The 3,728-nt window shown below is 48.9% G+C and overlaps 1 protein-coding gene across 1 annotated transcript; it reads left to right on the top strand.

The window, feature by feature from the left end:
* Positions 1–6: 6 nt before the first annotated feature.
* GPR12 (G protein-coupled receptor 12) lies at positions 7–2,037 on the top strand. The gene is made up of 2 exons (XM_004386571.2): positions 7–159; positions 910–2,037. The coding sequence occupies exon 2, from the start codon at positions 925–927 to the stop codon at positions 1,927–1,929; it is 1,005 nt and encodes a 334-aa protein (XP_004386628.1). The 5' UTR covers positions 7–159; positions 910–924; the 3' UTR covers positions 1,930–2,037.
* Positions 2,038–3,728: the final 1,691 nt, after the last annotated feature.

Genomic DNA, 3,728 nt, shown 5'->3' with positions numbered 1-3,728 from the left:
GCAGCTCACCTGCCGCGGCCGCCCGCGCGTCCCGCGCCCTCCCAGCCCTACCCGCGCGGCCGTCGCCCCTGGTCGCCGGGCCAGGCGCGAACATGCGAGAAGAGTAGCCCGCGCGCGTTGGAAGCACCAGAGGAGCCCCCTCCGCCTGGGCGAGCCAAGGTGACCCCCTTGATGATCCCCGCCCCGGGGCCGCCGCTCTCGGCTCCCTGTGTGTCCCCCGCGCGCCCGCTGCCCGTCGCCGCGGTCAGGGGAGCAGCGGCCATGCATGGGCATCTGTCCGTCCGTCTGTCTGCCTGTTTCCATCCCTTCATTCCACACACACCTGCCCTCCCCGACTTGGTGGCGCAGCGTAGTGGCCCACCTGGCACACATGGGGGACGTCTGTGACCCCTCTTTGTTCTGCTTAGGGTGTGTGAGTGAGTGTGTGCACGCGCGTGCGGGCATTTTGGGGAGGGTGGGAGGTCAGTAAAAGGGGCGCTTTAAATATTCCATCTAGGACGGCGGCTTCTGGCTCGCGACGTGTTGCAGCCGCTTGGTTGTCTCGGCAGCAGCCCAGATGTCTGGCAGTTGTTCCTTTTCGGCAAGCGAGATGCGGTCTCCAAACGTGTGCTGCCCACACTTTGGGAAGCAGCCGCCCTGAGCCAGCGCGCGCCCGCCTCGCTCACCCCCGGCTGCGAAGCCAGGCTCTGCACTTCCCCCGCGCCCAGCGGCCCGCGTGCGGCAGCTGTAAGCCGCTGGGACTTTTGCTTTTGTCTTATTGCAGAGCAGCTTCGATGCACGAGGCTGGTGGCATTTGGTAGTAGTGCCTGAGTAGGGGCTGGCTTTCTGTTTGTTTGGGTGCTGGGTGAATGATCTCGCATTGCCCTCGTGCCATCTCTGAGCATTAAAAAGCCTGTCTTTTCGTTGAAGAGGACGGGGGTTAAAATGAATGAAGGCCTGAAGGTCAATGCAAGCGGGCTGCCTCGGGATCACTTAGAAGCTGGCTCTGCGGAGAACGTCTCGGCTGCTGCGTCCTCTCAGACTCCTGTGGTGGAGCCCGAGCCCGAGCTCGTAGTGAACCCCTGGGACATTGTCCTGTGCGCCTCGGGGACCCTCATCTCCTGTGAGAATGCCGTCGTGGTCCTTATCATTTTCCATAACCCCAGCCTGCGAGCGCCTATGTTCCTGCTCATAGGCAGCCTGGCTCTGGCAGACCTGCTGGCGGGCATTGGACTGGTCATCAATTTTGTATTTGCCTACCTGCTTCAGTCAGAGGCCACCAAGCTGGTCACGGTCGGACTCATTGTCGCCTCTTTCTCTGCCTCTGTCTGCAGCTTGCTGGCGATCACGGTCGACCGCTACCTTTCCCTGTATTACGCTCTGACATACAATTCGGAGAGGACTGTCACGTTCACCTATGTCATGCTCATCATGCTGTGGGGGACCTCCGTCTGCCTGGGACTGCTGCCGGTCCTGGGCTGGAACTGCCTCCAGGACGAGTCCACATGCAGCGTGGTCAGACCGCTCACCAAGAACAACGCCGCCATCCTCTCGGTCTCCTTCCTCTTCATGTTTGCGCTCATGCTCCAGCTCTACGTCCAGATCTGCAAGATCGTGATGAGGCACGCCCATCAGATCGCCCTGCAGCACCACTTCCTGGCCACGTCGCACTACGTGACCACCCGGAAGGGGGTCTCCACCCTGGCAATCATCCTGGGGACCTTCGCTGCCTGCTGGATGCCTTTCACCCTCTACTCTCTGATCGCAGATTACACCTATCCCTCCATTTACACCTACGCGACCCTCCTGCCCGCCACCTACAATTCCATCATCAACCCTGTCATCTATGCTTTCAGAAACCAAGAGATCCAAAAAGCCCTCTGCCTCATTTGCTGCGGCTGCATTCCGTCCAGCCTCTCGCAGAGAGCGCGGTCGCCCAGCGATGTGTAGCAGCATCCCACCTAGGCAGACACTGCGCACGAAAGCCTGCGTTTACCAAGCACTTCCACTGCCCCCGGCTGAGTGGCTGAGACGCTTTCATTCCATGCTTTGTATTGGATTCTCTCGCCAGCCGCAGGAGCACTTCGCATTTGTAAAGCAGTGACATCATTTAGATGAGTTAAGTGATTGAAGTGAAAATGATGTTACCAGTGTTTTTACTTTTTAAAAAAATATATATCTTTGAGTTCTTTGTTCAATTCTTTTGATTGTGGGCAGAGTTTTTGTTTGATATTTTGTTGGGGGGATTGGTGGTGGGTGCGGGGAAGGAAGGGTTATGGCATGACCATGATGTTATAAAAAGTTAACTAGGCCCAGAGTTTTTTCCTGGACTTTAAATAAACGTGAGTTATTGAGGAAAATAGAGGCGAAATCACTTTTTCCAGACTTTTTTTTTTTTTTTTTAGACATCAAGGTAGATTTTCAAAGCTGCATGCATATAACAGAATATGAGTGATTTCAAGCCAACAAAAATAGTTTACATAATTATGTTGGAAGGGACCTGATTCTGTTAACATGAACTCAGTAATAAGATAGCAACACTGAAACCACAAACCCGTTCTTACCCATTCTTTCTTTACTTTCAGTGATTAGTGTTCATTAATTGATATTTAATTTGGTATTTCTAAGAATGTTGCTGTTCCTTCTGCATGGTTGCCTGTACAGGTAGTCCCCAACTTACAACGGGGTTCCCTTCCAACAGCTCGGTGGTAAGACAGTTCTGACGTAAGTTGAATACCTTTTTTTTTTTTTTTAGTTTTCATAGTCTGCTTATACGGCAGTGTTTTGAACAGTAAATCATAACATTGAACAGCTGTGAGTGAACATCTGAGAATGATAACATCAGCCAAGTACCAGCTGCAACACTGTATGTAGTACATATTACTAAAGATAAGAGGTACAAAAAAAAAAAAAGAAAAAAACCACAGATGGGCGTTTGTCCTAATTAGGGAACTACTTGTATTAGCTAGACCACTAGTTTCAAATGTAGTCAGTGAAAGCCAGAGGCAAAGGAGTCTCTTTACAGTATAGTTTTTCAATATGCTCTTCTAAAATTAATCATGGAATTTGTTTTGATTTCTATATGAAGTAGAATTGATTCTAGCCACCATTTTAGTTTCTTAAGCTACAGTCTGATTGTTTTCAGGAAACAAAAGGAAAAAAATATTAATAATATCTATTGAAAGTAGATTACATTTATTTTAGTGTATTCTGAAAAATAAATTATGTGAAGCTATCATGAAATATGAAAAACATCACCTTTCATATCTCTCTATGCTGAAGACTGTATTAATAGTTATGCCTGATTGAAACCAATAGAATTTAATACTATTGCAGACCAAGTACTCTGGTTCATATTGTCTGTGGTGCAAATTGCATTTGAAATCTGTGGTCTCCTATTTTAATGACTAATTCCTGTTTGTAAGTGCATCTCATGCATTATCTGACTAGTATCTCTCAACTATATCATGTAAGTTCACAAGTGGTGTGACCTTGTGGCTTGTTTGAAAAAGTTAGGTTCGAACTCTATAAAAGTTTTGGTGAGAAAAAGAGAAATTATTCGATGAAATGATGCTTAGCTCTGTCACCTAGCCCAAGTGTTCTGTAAACAAAAGCTGTAATTGTCCCCTTATGCCATTGTTGAGTTTCTTGTACATGTGGTCCGCCAGCTGTGAGGATAGCCGTATTGAAGTCAGTACTTCCATCCATATAACCTATCAATATTTCTAGGGTTTAATTTCTTTTCACAT

This window comes from Trichechus manatus, unplaced genomic scaffold (genome assembly GCF_000243295.1).
Source record: "Trichechus manatus latirostris isolate Lorelei unplaced genomic scaffold, TriManLat1.0 scaffold00168, whole genome shotgun sequence".
NCBI lineage: Eukaryota > Metazoa > Chordata > Mammalia > Sirenia > Trichechidae > Trichechus > Trichechus manatus.
The sequence above is the reverse complement of the archived record's forward strand: the minus strand, read 5'-3'. Positions and strand labels throughout refer to the sequence as shown.

Excerpts from the sequence above, each read along its gene's own strand:
- GPR12 (XM_004386571.2), top strand. The coding sequence starts at position 925 with ATGAATGAAGGCCTGAAGGTCAATGCAAGCGGGCTGCCTCGGGATCAC.